General features: G+C 49.7%; 1 protein-coding gene across 6 annotated transcripts in view; it reads left to right on the top strand.

The window, feature by feature from the left end:
• The window catches only part of LOC115083952 (trichohyalin-like), a 242508-nt gene that overhangs the window by 155309 nt on the left and 72877 nt on the right, over positions 1-14322 (top strand). For all 6 annotated transcript variants that reach the window (XM_029588117.1, XM_029588118.1, XM_029588119.1 and 3 more), the window contains exon 3: positions 10373-10486. In XM_029588117.1, coding sequence (XP_029443977.1) covers positions 10373-10486 — 114 coding nt within the window. The remainder of the gene's footprint in view (positions 1-10372; positions 10487-14322) is intronic.

The following is a 14322-nucleotide window of genomic DNA, read 5'->3' as shown; positions in this document are numbered from 1 at the left end:
CTGCTGCGTACCCTGACTTCAGCAAGCAATTAGACTCTTGTTCTTTTCACTGCCCTAGGGCGCCACCTAAGTCCTGCTGGCTGCCAGAACTCAAGGGCTCAACCTGCAGGAAAGGCGGCTAGAATAGTTGAAGCTCCAGACTGTCCCACTACAGGGCTCATTTGCCAGCTGCTGGCATAGGCCAAGTAGGTTCACCTATGAGGCTTTGTCAACTACACTGCAGTGCAAAGAACTCACACCCGCACTACCCTTCACAGGGAGGGGGTTCCACTAGGGAGAGGAAGTCCTCTGGAAGGGATGGACATCAAGAGAGGGAATTAGCTGGAGTGCAGGAAGGGTAAGAAGGAGAGATTGAAGGAGGGGGTCTGCACGCTTGATAATTTGTTTTGGTCATCATCTGGGGTCATGCAAATTTTCTAGTGCAAAAATGGGGTCACATCGACTAAAAGTTTGGGACGCCCTGCTCTAGCCCTTGAGGCCTTTGCATTGCATCTGAAATAATTTGTGCTAACGAAACTTAAAGAATGTATTTTTAGGTATAATTTGACATTTCCTAGCGTGTAGCAGATGGACTCAGGACCAATGGGTATAGTGAACTCGTGCTAGCAGTTGGAGACGGATCACATTTCAATCTGACGTCAGCCCTAGTACATATACCCCTGCAGGAAGTGCAGCTCTTCAGTATTTTCCATCTCCATAGCAGTTAGGGACTACCTGCATGCTCTCCCAGCGTTAGAGCAAAATTCAACGGACAAAACCCAAATTAAGAAGAACATTTACCTCTACAGCGAGCCCCGCTCTCCTGCGGTGACACCCCCGGATCCCTCCCCCAGTTGAGAATTCCCGAGGTGATTTCTGTGGTCCCTCTGAGGTGAGCCTCGGACCGGCGGCCGACCCTCAGCGGGGACCTAGTCCCCGATTTCGGGCGTGGCTGAGAGGCAGCGGGTGCAAACTCTTAGCACGGCGATGAAGGTATTTGCCCTCTCCCCCCGCAGCCAGAGGCCGCCCGGAACGAAACCGGGAAGCGCCGAGACAAGGTAAGGTAGAAATCTTGTTTAAAGACTCCGGTCTCTGAAGCTCGAGGAGTTGCACAGGTCGCCGGCCGGGACCAGTGCCACCGGGTTGATCCGCCCTAGCAGGGCTAGGCCCCGGTTAGATCCAAGGGTCCTCCCACGTGGAGACCCTTCGAGGTGGTTGCCATATTGCTCACGTGGTCGCCGTCGCCACCTTGGCCCTGTTCGCCACCCTGTCTGCCGTCTCGATCCGTGCGCATAGGGCGAGACGTGCGCACAACATCTCTTGTGCGCACAACATCTCTTGGGTCACGGACAGCCTCCCACCCAGTTCGGGAGTACATCCCATTGGTCCTGAGTCCATCTGCTACACGCTAGGAAATGGAGAAATTACTTACCTGATAATTTCGTTTTCCTTAGTGTAGACAGATGGACTCAGCATCCCTCCCACGGCTGCCGTTACTCTGGAATGCTCGAGTGACTCAAGGGTAAGCCATGCTTTCCTTCGTCTAGGACACCCACCCTACCGGGTTTCGACATTTTCCGGTTAAGGGCACTGGCGGTCTCCAGCTATAGCCAATTCAACCAGATCAAGTTAATCAAGTTATAAAGTTTAATCATGTTATGAAGTTATTCAAGTTATTCAAATTAGTCAGTCACACACATATCCACAATACTTTTCGAGGAGAATACTGAAGAGCTGCACTTCCTGCAGGGGTATATGTACTAGGGCTGACGTCAGATTGAAATCTGATCCGTCTCCAACTGCTATCAGGAGTACACTATACCCATTGGTCCTGAGTCCATCTGTCTACACTAAGGAAAACAAAATTATCAGGTAAGTAATTTCTCCAGTTTTCATAGGGATAGTTCATTGGACAATTAACCTACCCACTGCCACCTCTTGATTTATATCTCAATGGCCTCTGGCACCACAGGAAATGTGTCCCATATTTTCTCACAGAACAAGCAGGATGGTAGTCCTCACATATGGGTGACATCACAGGATGGAGCCCAATCACGGCACAGTTTTGTCAAAGTTTCCAGAACTTTGACTGGCCCCTACTGGGCATGCCCAGCATGGCACTAACCCTGCAGCCAGCAGGGGTCCCCTTTCAGTCTTCTTTTTTCTGTGCAGCAGTAGCCTCATGGTTAAGGAGCTCTGCAGAGATTCCTGACAGGAATTTTCCTCACGGAATTACTAAAAGTTAATTTGCCCCACGGGGGTCCCTCCTTCAACTTTTTCAAGCTGCAGTACTCCGGTAAGTTTTTACCCGTTCTCTGTCGATTACCGTTGAGTTTGGCCCTCGCGGCCTACTGGCCGTCGACCGTACCGCGGCTCAATTTTTTCAATGGTCATGGCGTGGGAGTTCTGTCAGTGCCCGGACTGTAATCCCACCATGTCCATCACAGACCCCTGTAAAGTCTGTGTAATGTGTCTTGGACGAGAGCACGATGTCTTGACCTGCACCAAATGTGCCCTAATGACACCAAAAGGTCGCAAGGCCAGAATGGAGAAGATGGAACTTCTCTTCCGTGCTCAAACCCCAACTTCGTCCATTGCATCAACGTCGTCAGAACCGGCTCCGTCAACTTCGCGCCAGCATCGACCACCGGCCAGTGACCGTCCGGCATCGATGACATCTCGGCCTTCGACACCCTCTGCTCCCCCTCAGGACCGAGGGGATCGTAGAGACAATCATCGACATCGAAAGTCTCGGACCATCGAGGGAGCGAAATCATCGACCTTGCCATCGTCCGAGCCACCATCGAAGAAACCCCGTCCAGAAAAGGCACCGATCTTTTCGGTGACTGGGTCACCGAGGCAACCCTCCTCCGACAGGGTATCGGGAGTCGCGACTCTGCCTTTAACGGTGGTCCCTCCAGCTATGCCTCTGCCTCCTTCTTCTGTTCCGGAGCCGGAGCTGCTTGCTCCAGGTCTCCGAGAAGAACTGGACCGGATGGTTCAGGAGGCCATCGACAAGGCGATGCAACGACTCCAGGTTCCTCCCGCACCAACACCAGTACAGATTGTGGAACCGCACACCGACCCGATTCCAGCAACGTTGGCACCGCTGCTCTCCAGGATGGAAGCGCTCATTGCCACTTTTCCACTGATGGACCCCGGGTCGCCGATGGTTCCGGTGCCCGCCCCGCTTACTCTGACATCAGGAGGAGAAACATCGTTCTGCATCCCTCCATCGGGAGTTCTACCTCAGCCATCGATGCCGATACGTCCATCGGTACCGATACGCTCATCAGCACCACTGAGCCATCCAACGATGCGTGCGCCGGTGCCTTCGATGCCTTCATCAGTGCTCCAATTATTCCTTCGATTCCTTCGGAGCCGAGACCAGGACCCTCGGGTATCCCACCACCCTGTCCTCCTCTAGTTCCTAGAGGGGCAGGTGCTGATCCCTATGATCCCCGGACACCGATGATTTGCCTTCACCACCTTCACCCACTGAAAGTAGAAAGCGTTCTCCTCCAGAGGACCTTTCCTTTATAAATTTTGTGAAGGAAATGTCTGAATTGGTTCCCTTCCAATTACAGACTGAACAGGATGATAGATATCAGATGATGGAGTTGCTACAATTCCTGGATGCTCCCAAGGAAATAACCTCCATCCCTATCCACCAGGTTCTTCTGGTTCACCTCAAGAAGAACTGGGAACATCTGGCTCCATTGCTCCAGTCCACAGAAAAGCTGACACTACCTATTTGGTGCAGTCAGCTCCAGGCTTTCAGAAAACTCAATTGGATCCACCAATCTGTAGTAGTTGAATCTGCACAAAAAACAGCAAAGAGATCAAAGCCTCACACTTCTTTTCCCCCTGGCAAGGAACAGAAGTTTCTAGATGCTATTGGTCGCCGTGTCTTCCAAGGATCAATGCTCATCTCCCGAATTGCTGCTTATCAGCTCTATATGACCCAATATAATAGGGTCATTTTTAAGCAGATACAAGATTTCACAGACTCCCTGCCTCAGCAATTTCAAGATCAGCTCCAACCCCTAGTAAACAAGGGTTTTGAGGCAGGCAAGCATGAGATCAGATCATCTTACGATATCTTTGACACTGCTACAAGGGTATCTGCAGCCGCTATTTTGGCAAGGAGATGGGCCTGGCTCAAGTCTTCCGACCTTCGCCCTGAGGTACAAGACAGGTTATCCGACCTACCCTGTGTAGGAGGTAATCTGTTTGGCAAACAGATTCAACGGACAGTGGCGGAACTTAAGGACCGTCATGAGACCCTAAGACAGCTCTCTCTGATGCCTTCTGACTACTCTTCAAAACAGCCCTTCCGAAAGGACTCTAAGAAGTCATTCTTCCGCCCGAAGAAGTCCTACCCGCCACCAACCAGATCCCGTTCCACTAGACCTTTTCAAAAAGCCCAGTCTCGTCAGACACGGAAACAAAAACTGCAAGCAGCTCCTCAACCAGGTCCTGCTTCAGGTTTTTGACTTCTGCCTAGAGAGCAGCAGCCAGCTTCCATTGCCTCACATACCAGTGGGAGGTTGACTGTGCCACTTCAACAACATATGGCACTCAATCACCTCAGACCAATGGGTACTGGCGATAATTGCTCAGGGTTACCATCTGAACTTTCTGTCCGTGCCACCGGACTCCCCACCTCTACCAACGTGGAGAACATCCGATCACTCCATCTTTCTGGATCAGGAGGTCTCCCTCCTTCTCCAGTCCAAGGCAATAGAACCCGTACCCTACTCTCAGCATGGCCTAGGATTCCATTCCCGGTACTTTCTAATCCCCAAAAAATCGGGAGGCGTTCGTCCTATTCTGGACCTACGGGCCCTCAACAAGTACCTCCAGCAAGAGAAATTCAAAATGGTACCCTTAGGCTCGCTTCTTCCTCTTCTACAAAGAGGAGACTGGCTCTGCTCTCTGGACCTCCAGGACGCTTACACTCATATTGTGATAACTCCATCTCATCGCAAATACCTGAGGTTTCTAGTAGGCCCCAAGCACTATCAGTACCGAGTGCTTCCATTCGGCCTAGCGTCTGTGCCACGAGTCTTCACAAAATGCCTTGTAGTATTTGCAGCCTTCCTCAGGACTCAAGGTGTTCACATCTACCCCTATCTGGACGATTGGTTAATCAGGGCTCCCACTCAGCAAGCTGCTCCGTTGTCCCTCAATCTAACCTTACACACTCTAATTTCATTAGGATTTCTCGTCAATTATGACAAATCCTACTTAGTCCCATCTCAAACCTTGTCGTTCATTGGGGCAGACTTGGACACTTTGCAGGCAAAGGCTTTTCTGCCTCGACAGCGAGCTCTCATCCTCGTGTCTCTTGCGCACCAGCTGCAGTCTCAGCACTCCGCGACTGCATGCCACTTTCTCATCCTCCTGGGATACATGGCGTCCTCAGTTCAGGTCACTCCAATGGCCCGTTTGGCCATGAGTCATGCAGTGGACTCTAAGGTCTCAATGGACTCAAAGCATTCAGCCCCTGTCGACCATTGTCCACGTAACCGACTCACTCCGTCAATCTCTTGCCTGGTGGAAAAATCAGATCAGTCTCCTCCAAGGCTTGCCCTTTCAGGCTCCAGACCCTCAATTAACTCTCACCACCGATGCTTCCAACCTCGGCTGGGGAGCCCATGTGGCCAATCTGCAGACACAAGGATCTTGGTCTCCAGAGAAAGCCAAACACCAAATAAATTTCCTGGAGCTTCGAGCAATCAGATATGCTCTCAGGGCATTTCAGGATCACCTCTCAAATCAAGTTATCCTGATCCAGACAGACAACTAGTTGGCCATGTGGTTCATCAACAAACAGGGAGGCACGGGCTCTTTCCTTCTGTGTCAGGAAGCTGCACAGATATGGGTGGAAGCTCTCTCCCATTCGATGTACCTCAGGGCCACCTACTTGCCAGGAGTGGACAATGTGTTGGCAGACAAGCTGAGTCGCATCTTTCAACCGCATGAGTGGTCTCTCAACCCCTCAGTAGCGAACTCCATCTTCCAGCAATGGGGATATCCTCAGATAGAACTCTTTGCGTCTCCTCAAAACCGCAAAGTAGAGAACTTCTGCTCTCTCATTCGCAGCAAACACTCTCAGCCCAGAGACTCATTCTCCCTCTCGTGGGCAACCGGTCTACCTTATGCATTCCCTCCACTTCCTCTTCTCTCGAAAGCTCTCGTGAAGTTACATCAGGACAAGGGAACCATGATCCTGATAGCATCTCACTGGCCACGCCAAGTGTGGTTTCCAATACTTCAGGATCTCTCCATTCGCAGGCACATTCCGTTAGGAAAGGACCCGCTTCTAATCACTCAAAAAGACGGGTGCCTCCGCCACCCCCAATCTTCAAGCCTTGTCCCTGACGGCATGGATGTTGAAAGGTTAATCCTTCAGCCACTTAACCTTTCTGAACCAGTTTCTCGTGTCCTGCTTGCTTTACGGAAGCCTTCCACGAGAAAATCTTACTCTTACAAATGGAACAGGTTTACGTCATGGTGCTCTTCTCAGTCCCTTGACCTCTTTACCTGTCCAATCACGAAGTTTTTGGACTATCTCTGGCACTTATCAGAGTCAGGTCTAAAAACTTCTTCTATCAGAATGCATCGACAGCCTCGACAGCGAGGCTGCCTTGTGGCAGCTGCCTTCCATAAAGGTGTCGGGGATGTACCCATATCAGTACAACCCCTTGTAACACGTTTTCTGAAGGGCTTGCTTCACCTCAAGCTTCCACTGCATCCTCCGGCCCCTTCTTGGGACCTCAACCTAGTTTTGGGTCGGCTCATGAAACCACCTTTCGAGCCTCTTCAATCCTGTGACCTTCGATATCTCACGTGGAAAGTGATTTTCCTTTTGCCAATCACTTTCGCTCGCAGAGTTAGTGAATTACAGGCTCTAGTTACCTATCCGCCTTACACTAAACTTCTGCAGGACCGGGCAGTACTCCGCACTCACCCTAAATTCTTACCTAAGGTAGTCTCGGAGTTTCAGCTCAATCAATGCATTATACTACCTACCTTTTTTCCCAGGCCCCATTCCAATCCAGGAGAACAGGCTCTGCATACCCTTGAGTGCAAACAGGCTCTAGCATTCTACCTAGACCGTACAGCTGCCCACAGGGAAAGCACTCAACTGTTTGTCTCTTTCCATCCTAACAAGATAGGGCAGCCTGTGGGTAAGCAGACTCTCTCCCCCTGGTTGGCGGACTGCATATCCTTTTGCTATCAGCAAGCGGGCATTCATTTCAAGACCGTGTTAAAGCACACTCTGTGTGTGAGGGCCATGGTGACTTCAGTAGCACACCTACAATCGGTGCTGCTTCCTGACATTTGCAGGGCTGCCACCTGGAGTTCTCTCCACACCTTTGCAGCCCACTATTGCTTGGACAAGGCCGGAAGACAAGATTCCCATTAGGGTTCAGGATGCCCTCGGCCAAATTTTTATCCCAGTCCTAGTGCCTTGCACACCTGGGTACATTTGGTGCATTTCTCGGACATCCTCAGCTCGTTATTCACCCATATGTGAGGACTACCATCCTGCTTGTCCTGTGAGAAAGCAAATGTTGCTTACCTGTAACAGGTGTTCTCACAGGACAGCAGGATGTTAGTCCTCACGAAACCCTCCTGCCACCCCGCGGTGTTAGTTTGTTTTCTTATTTTATTTTTCGCACGTACTGTTTGCTATAATACGAGACTGAAGGGGGACCCCTGCTGGCTGCAGGGTTGGTGCTATGCTGGGCATGCCCAGTAGGGGCCAGTCAAAGTTCTGGAAACTTTGACAAAAGTGTTCCGTGATTGGGCTCCATCCTGTGATGTCACCCATATGTGAGGACTAACATCCTGCTGTCCTGCTGTGAGAACACCTGCTACAGGTAAGCAACATTTGCTAATCCACTAGAACTCTGGTGACTTCCCGCCGGCCTCAGATTTTAGAGACTTCCCATCAGGAGGGGTTGAATAATTCTCTTTTTTTTTTTTATTTATTTTGTTTTAAGCCCTCTCCTTGTTAATATATTAAAACCTAAAATACAATGTCAGAGACTGCCAGGATGCTTTTTGGGGCAGAAGGATTAAGGAGAGGCTTTGTAATTCTAGGAGCTGTGGTGGCCTGGTTGTAGTTTAGAGGGAGAAGAATTCAGAAGGGGACAGAAGAAAAGGCAGAATTACAGGAAGGGGCTGGGAGGAAGAAGTAGATTCTGTCTGCCCCTAAAAACTGCAAGAAAGGTTCAGGTTTTCACCATCACAGAAAACGGTAGCACAGTTTGGGAGGGGGGGGGGGGGGGGGAGCAGGCCCTGAGCCTGCCTTGTGCCAGTGAGGGGAGGAGAACCAATGGTTGCTATGGCGATTTAAAGTGACAGAGTACAAGCTGAGCTGTGTAATGAGTGTCCTGCACAAAGGGAAGGTTGGGGAAGGGGGGGTTATTCTTTCGGGGACTAGTGAGAAATGGGTGTCGCCACTTCCACCATATGCAGAGAGAAGTTAAAGAGTAAAGCTGGCCCAGACAACTAACCTTTCTCCTGCAAAGCAGCATCCCTAGATTAAAAAATTACCCCCTCGGAGAGGTTATCTACCTCTCGGCTAGTCTGTGGCCACAGGTTCATTACATTTCTGCTAGATTTACAAGGTGAAGGTGGTTTTTGTTTTTTTTTAACTGCACAGAGTGTGTTTTATTTCTGCTACTGTCGTCATCGGGCAATCGCCGTCCTATCGTCAGGTGAGATCACATAAACCGAGCCTGGTACCCATCATCTGGTGATTTCAGTTGCACAAAGAACATGTCCTGAGCTTTGTGCTCCGTTTTCTCTGTACATTAACTTGAGTGCTTATGAGCTCTTTAAGGGCCTAGCTTAAATTAACCATGCATGAGCTGGAAATTACAGAGCAGCCACATAGAAGACCTAGTTTTTACATCCAACATGCAATTAGCCAAGGGAAGTCTTGCTTCACCAATCTGCTACAGTTTTTTGAAGGCAAAAATAAACATGTGGATAAAGGTGAGCCAGTTGATATAGAATATCTGGATTTCCAGAAAGCATTTGACAAAGTCTCTCATGAGAGATGTCTTGGGAAATTAAAAAGTCATGGGATGAAGGCAGTCCTTTTGTGGATTGGGAACTGGTTAAAAGAAAACAGAGAGTAGGGCTAAATGGTAAATTTTCCCACTGGAGAAAGGTGAATAGCGGAGTGCCCCAGGGATCTGTTCTGGGACCCAGGGCTGGTTCAAGGGGATTAGGCTTCTGCCTTGTGCCGCCCTCACCTCGCCTCCCTGGTCGAAGTCCCGACTCCTATCTCCAAGGGCGGGGACCACATGCCACCTCTCCCCACCCCCTGTACCACTCCCCCAAATTAAAATAACCCCTTCACCCTCCCTACCCCCCCCAAAGACTCATGAAAATCTCTAGTGGTCCAGCGGGGGGCACAGGAGCGATCCGCCGCTCCCAGGCCGTCAGCTGTCACTAACCAAAATGGCACCGGTGGCCTTTAGCCCTTACCATGTGACAGGGGCTACCAGTGCCATTGGCCGGCCCCTGTCACATGGTAGGGGCACCATTCCCTTTAGTGTGTCTGAATGGAAGTAGCCAGTCAGGGGCCTGATAGGGAGCACAGGCTTAAACAGTGGGATAACTGGATAGCAGAGTGCCACAGTAGTAGCTTCTAGAAACCTTTTCTGTGATTGGTTTGAGGTGTCCCATTGTGTTTCAGAAATAAATACCCATGCTGAAGACTAAACTAAGCATGCAGCTTACAGTCAGTGCAGTTGCTCTCATGCTAGCCTGCCTGTGTGGACGCCGAACCTCTGCCTCTCTGGCGACTTGGTGGTGTTATCTCCATATCCTGGGGAGGAGCATGAACAGAACTGGACTAGTAGGGAGCACAAGCACATCCTGGTCAGGATTACTGACACCCATCTCACCAGGACATTACAAGGCCCATATTCAAACACTCTGGATAGCAAAGTTAGCCAGATAAACTTTGGAGTTATATTCAATAGTGCAGCCGGCTCACTTTAGGAGAGCTACTAGGCCCGACCAGTCTTAGCTGGCTAACTCAACTCCTCCCAATTATGCCCCAGAAACTCCTATGACTTATCCAGCTAAATTCTAGCCTCCTATCTTATTGTAAGCTGGCTACAATTTAGCTGGATATGTGCCCAAATATTCATTTAGCTGGCTAGCTTCTCAGCTGGTTAAATGCTTTTGAATATGGACCTCTACATGACTGTCTCCTCCCTAATTTTACCGCAGTTCAGAAGGGATTAATCTGTTTGGGGAGGGGAGAGAGAAAAAAAGGAGGTGGGATTAGAGCATCTTGATGGTTGATTCATTTTCTCCCTCCATAATTTTACTGTAACTTCTTTTGTGTCATGGACAGGATACCCACTCGTCAAGCCAGATGTATTATTGAGACTGGAACGTGGGGAAGATCCTTGGGTAAAGAACCGGGGTTACTCCAAAAATGCAGACAGCAGCAAGACACTCTGCCCTGGTGAGTAAGGATTTTTCAGGAATTATTTTAAAAAGTAAAGAGAAATGAGGGACTACCCTTCTTGTAAAGTTGTTTTGTTTTTTGTTTTGTTTTTTGTTGGGGTTTTTTTTGTTTGTATTTGAGCTGATTTGGAAGACAAACTGGATAAAGTGTATCCAAAGCTGTCCACTGAACTAAGAAACAGGCAGAAAGGTCATGCTGGAGCTGCTAGGTAGCTCTGTTTTTTTTGTTTTGTCGATTGTGGTTTGTTCTTTTGAGACAGGCTAATCAGTCTTGATTTACACAGTCTCCCGCCCAATTGCTCACTGGGCCTTTTTTATCGAAATCAGTACTACAGGTCCTAGTATGCAACGGGCATGAAACCAGAAGTGAATCAGTGTGACCAGTAAAAACCAAGTCTGCTGGCAACCCATGAGCATGTTCAGCTGTGTGCAGTGTGAGTCTGAAAGCGTTTTCTCCCCTGTTGGGACCGGCCTTTCCTCTTTTAAGAGGTAAGGGACTGGAGGAGCCCAGGAAGCAGCTAGCCACCTTGTTTTTTTATAACGTAAAACAGATGATTTTATTTATCACTATCTCAGTACTCAAACTGATGTCCAGTGAGAACATTTGGAAATCACCCCACAGTGCAGTGGGACGGCTCTCTTGTGGCAGACTGGAAGCAAATTTGTAGCAACCCTCCTTATGCAAGTGATAGGAGGAGGGGAAGCTCGAGGCCTCTCCCTGCATCCCTGAAGCAGTATTCAGAATGCAGGCTCCTCCCTGCCTGGCAGGATCATTCCCTTTCTGATGTGACTGTGAACTTAAGAGGCAGCGTTTCTGCCCATGTTAGCTGTCTTTCGGGTAACGTCTGGGATTGAGGTGCTGATCACCAGTGGCACAGCCTTGTAAGCTGCCACTGGAGCATGGGGGTGAAGATGTCCCGACGAGCAGGAAGTTTTTCTGAATAATTCCCAGCAGGGTTGGTGCAAGGAGACCCCAGGGCTGAGTGCTTTCAGTATCCAAGAAGTGCGTAGTGTGGAACTGCACTTGTTAAATGTTCTAGGGCTGAAATGCTGCACAGATTTTGCTTTTAAAATGAAACCCCACCCCCTCCACACACCATCATACAGTCATGGTGAGGGCAATACTCCAAAGTCATTCACTCATATAAATGGCTACTCCCAGCTAAAAAAGGCTGTTTGAAAATTGCCCACCATGTATGCGGGTAAAAGTATGCAAGTTGTTCAGCAGTGCACAGACTTTTACCCACATTTTCTTGGAGGCGTTCCCAGGGTAGGAGGTAGGTCAGGGGAGGCAACCGTGCATGATTGTGATCCGAAAAAGTATCTGCAGAAAAAAGCATGTGCAAATTTCAGCTGATACTTTTTTCCTTTGGACAGTTTTCAAAGGAAATGTGCATGCACACGTTCTTTGGAGACAGATGCAAAATCCACAGGTAAAAAGTAACCAGAAATGTCTCGCCTGCCTGCACGGGTTTGAAAATTGCCTCCATTATGTCGAGTACTTCTATTGGCTCAGTTGAAATGTCAGTGGAGATGGAACACATGATGATGTCATCAAGCGTGGTACAAACTGGCTTGTTCTTGATCGGTTGGAGGGAAGTGAAGGATTTCAGCCTAGTCACCTGATCCTATTTCACAAAACAATGCTTCGCTTTTTTTCCTTTTATGAGGGTGATTTTTTTTTCCATGTATGTACCCAGATCAGTACAGACTCCTGGGTTTTGCCACCCTGCCAACAGATGGAGACAGGAAAGTTTTACTGATGCTGTCACTTAACCTTATGTGCCACCTGCAGCTCCTCAATATTTCTCTGTCTCCAGCACATGGTAGATGGTGCAAAATCTGCAGCTCTGATGTTTTGTGAGGATTTTCTCTTTTGAGCCTTCTTTCCAGGGGCTTTTGGATCCTGGTGGTTCCTTTTCTGTATGGTTGAGGTGTAAATCTGATGTTCCTGATCTCTCCCCTTCACAAGGCTGCTCCACGGCTGCAGGCTTGGGAACTGTTTCCCCTTTTGAAGCTGAATGTTTCCCTGGGTTTTATTTTTCCAGGATTGTTAGCTTCATAAAGTTTGAAAAAAAAAAAACCCCCTGAAAAACGGAAAGAGGTTACACAGAATTGACTGAGCGGTGTTTGCCTGGCAGTTCCTCCTCTGTAGTTCAGTGGTTCAGCTCAGTATCCAGTGCTTTTCAGGATCTTGGTTAGCATGTGATAGGGTGAGGGTCGGCCTGCTGCGCTTGCGGCTGAACAGGCAAGACCTGTGTGCGATATGTGCCGCGGCGGAGGAGGGGCCTTCCGAGGGTTGGGGCAGGGCGAAATGCCTGCACTTGGCTTTGGAGTCTCATCAGGCGGCATGCAGGGGAACATCCATTCCCCCTCAGCGCAGGAACAGTGGCCATTTTGAATTCTTTCGCAGCTGTTTCCACATGCAAAGAGGGGAGGGTGAGCCCCCCCGCGTCTGTCTCTGATCTGTGGTGGCATTGAATGGGGTCAGAGCAATTCCGATGTGGATGAAGACCCTGGCACTGCTCTGTCTGCGCAGTTTCAGCCGTTTTCAGCTGATTTTGTTCTTTTGCTGCATTGAAGCCTATCTGGCCAGCCAGCAGGCGAGTCTGACCACTTGGGATGGTGGCGGTCGATTGGAGGGGCATATGAGGGATCCAATTGTAGTTCGGGTCTTGGCCAGGTATGTTGGATGGTTCTGATGGTTCTCCTGTGGGGGCAGGGTCCCCTCTTAGACTTGATTTACCTTTGGTCTTGGCCCGGGAGGGGCTAAGCAGGGCACGGATATGGATGATATTCCAATGTCTGAGGGCGATGACCCGAAGGTCATATGTTTGTTCCGTAAGGAAGAGTTAGGCCCGCTGATTCCTCAGGTTTTTCAGGAGCTGGGCCTTAAGGTGCTGCAGGATGATTCGGACCTGGAAGGTGCTGATCCGTTTATTGATGGTTTAAGGGGACCGCCAAGAGCTTTTCCTTATCACAAGTCAGTAAAGAAACTTGTGGAGAGGGAGTGCGATACTCCCGAGACCAGTTTGAAGGTGGGGAGAGCTATGGTGAAGCCCTATCCCTTACCTGAGCAAATACTGGACCTGTTGGCACTCCCCAAGGTGGATGCGTCGGTCTGTGCGGTCATTGAAAAGATGATCATTCCAGTTGCGGGGTCCGCAGCGTTGAAGGATCTCCAGGATCATAAATTGGAGGTCGTCCTGAAGAGGATTTTTGAGGTGTCAGCCTTAGGTCTCTGGCCTGCCATTTGTAGAAGTTTTATGCAGAGGGCCTGTTTGCACTGGGTGCAGCAGCTTCAGGATCCTCAGGTAAGCTCTGGAGCAGATGCCACCCTGGCAGAGCCCGTAGAGGTGGCAGTGGCGTATGGGGCAGATGCTTTATATGGCTTGGTAAGAACGTCCTCTCAGATTATGATGTCTGCTGTTTCTGCCCGAAGGTGGTGGTGGTTGCGCAACTGGTTGGCAGATATGTCCTCCAAGGCTCAACTGGGGTCCTTACCTTTTAAAGGGAAGCTCTTGTTTGGTGAGGATTTGGAGCAGTTGATAAAGTGTTTGGGGGAAAATAAGGTGCATAGGTTGCCTGAGGATAAACATAATGGTAAGAGGTTTCTTCAGAGAAGGTCCCGTCCAGCCAGAGCTCTGTCGGGGCTGCAGAAGCAGTTCTCAGCTCGGGGTCATGCCTGGGGTCAGTCCTTTCGTGGGGCAGAAGACCCTCCTGAGATACCACTGGCAGTAGTGCAGCAGGAGCTAAATCCGCATATGTGGATGCTGAAAAAGCTGTTGCCTACTCAGTTTTGGGCTCATTCCACTAGGGCTCAGGCAGTGCCAT

This window comes from Rhinatrema bivittatum, chromosome 2, assembly GCF_901001135.1.
Source record: "Rhinatrema bivittatum chromosome 2, aRhiBiv1.1, whole genome shotgun sequence".
Lineage (NCBI taxonomy): Eukaryota > Metazoa > Chordata > Amphibia > Gymnophiona > Rhinatrematidae > Rhinatrema > Rhinatrema bivittatum.
Note: the sequence above shows the minus strand (reverse complement) of the source record. Positions and strands in the feature narration are given on the sequence as shown.